At 46.8% G+C, this 2,030-nt stretch overlaps 1 protein-coding gene across 1 annotated transcript in view; it reads right to left on the bottom strand.

Annotated features, from left to right (window-relative positions):
• Window positions 1–1,249: 1,249 nt before the first annotated feature.
• The window catches only part of rsl1d1 (ribosomal L1 domain containing 1), a 50,438-nt gene continuing 49,657 nt past the window's right edge, over window positions 1,250–2,030 (bottom strand). The window contains exon 9 of the mRNA XM_039774946.1: window positions 1,250–1,776. Within this exon, the coding sequence (XP_039630880.1) occupies window positions 1,442–1,776 (335 nt within the window). The 3' untranslated portion in view covers window positions 1,250–1,441. The remainder of the gene's footprint in view (window positions 1,777–2,030) is intronic.

Below are 2,030 nucleotides of genomic sequence, written 5' to 3'. Positions count from 1 at the left end.
CATTAAACCAGCTGGTCTAGTGTGCGCTGCTGCCCAGCACCCAGTAATTGGTGGCACAGGCTGCAGCTGCCCTGGGTAAGCGGGTCAGGGAGATGGAAGGATGGCATGGCTCCAAAGGGATTCAGCCCGAGACTCATCTGCTGCTAGCGGTCACAAAGTCTTCCAAACTGCACTTCGGATGTGCATCTTGTCCATCTGAATAATGATGTGCTCTCCGGTAACAATAAAAAGTTATTATAATAAAAACAATTGTACTTCTCAGCTTCCCCACCCATAAATCCCATTGTCACATTTGCTGGGCAGCATGCCGTTTCATTTTGCTGGGGCCTCTTCCCATGCACTCGGCTCTTTCGTTTTTGTTCAGATGCCCCATTCCTCATACACATTATGGCTTTGTTTTAGTGTCTTCTGCTTGGCACCCATGTTGGTCCTTGCCAGCTCTTTAAGTCATAAATGTGGGGACGAAGCCAAAAGGCTGACGGATAAGGATGAGGTATGCGACACGCTGGGCTGCTTAGCATCAAACTGCAGAATAAGTCGAAGTGAGATCTCTCTGCGCTGCCAGGGACGCGGCCGACCCGACGGGGTGGTCCCCTCATGCACTGGCTGAACGGCAGTGGGGGAGTAATGGGCAGACTTGTGTCCAACCTGACCAAGGGTGCACGAAGACGATCAAATTGGAAATTTGACAGATGTGAGGAGGGTGAACGGAATCGCAACACCGCAGAACAATCTTGCGTGACAGAGGGGTCTTACAAAAGCACTGAACACTAACAAAATAAAGTAACTACATGTGATTTGAGGCGGCTTTGCCGAGTCTTTTACAGAAAGCAGACGTACGGGGGGTTTAGCATATTTAGCAAGACGCCGCTAAAAACCTCGCCACTCAGTGAAACCACAAGAGGCTTTCAGGCACAAAGCTGAACAGAAGCCTCACTCAGTTCACACCATTAAATAAGTGAACGTCTGGAGAAAGCTCAATGAAGCCACGGCCAAAAAACGTACAAACTCCAGGTCAACACACATCCACTGAAGGAGGAAAGCATGGGGGAGTCGCAGAAAGGTGTACACAAGGGCTGACGCGTTTACAGATGGGACCCAACAAGCACGGCTCAGGTCGCAGGACTTCAGTGGTGGCAAATATTTCATCATTGATAATATTTCACAAAGGGGACATTAAACTTTGTTATGAAAGGCAAAAGTAGTACATTTTGGAAATAACGTTATCTTGCTAAAAAATAACCTCACATTTCAATTTGAATATACATTTATGCTGATAGAAAGGACAGAAAACGACATTCCCAGTAATAAAATGGAATTATCCAGTACGAGAAACAAGAAACGCATATACTGGCTGGCTGCTCCAGATTACAAGCCGGACTTCACAGAATGTCTTGATTTTAGACAAACACACTCTGCTTCAGTCCAGCGTGTCAGGGGATCAGCAAGTCTGGGGGACGACGAGCTCCTGCACTTTCCGCTTGGGTGTTTTTGGAGCCTTTTTTGCTGACGCGGTCACATTTGTGCCAGCTGGTGCTCCCCTTTTCGGCTTCCCCAATTCTGTTGTTGGCTTAGCCTCCTGTGTTGGAGTCTTTGGATTTTTTGTCTCCTTTAGGGAGGTCATCACTTCAGCCCGCCTGGGGGTTTTGGGGGAATTCAGTGCACTGTTAGAAGTCAGCCTCGCCTTTTTGGCCAGTGGAGTTTTTCCTTTGATTTTGGGATCACTTCTGGGCGACTTCTTAGCAGGTCCACGTGGAGTTTCTTGTTGTTCGGTTTCTTAATAAAAGAAAGAAGGCAAAAAAAAAAAAAAATCAATGGTGAGGGATCTTTACAGTAATGCATGTTTTGTCTTCTGTAATCAAGCATCCAGGGTACAACCAACTGCAGAAGTTAAGGAATGAAATTAGGAGCTAGACTCCTGCGATGGACTGACAACTTCTCTTGAGCCGCTTTCTGTGTTCTTATGTTCAAAGCTTACAGGACTGTGATTAGGTCTGAACCCCAAGCAAAAACTGTGAACAAGTGGTGTT

Source organism: Polypterus senegalus, chromosome 13, assembly GCF_016835505.1.
Source record: "Polypterus senegalus isolate Bchr_013 chromosome 13, ASM1683550v1, whole genome shotgun sequence".
Taxonomy (NCBI): domain Eukaryota; kingdom Metazoa; phylum Chordata; class Cladistia; order Polypteriformes; family Polypteridae; genus Polypterus; species Polypterus senegalus.
The sequence above is the reverse complement of the archived record's forward strand: the minus strand, read 5'-3'. Positions and strand labels throughout refer to the sequence as shown.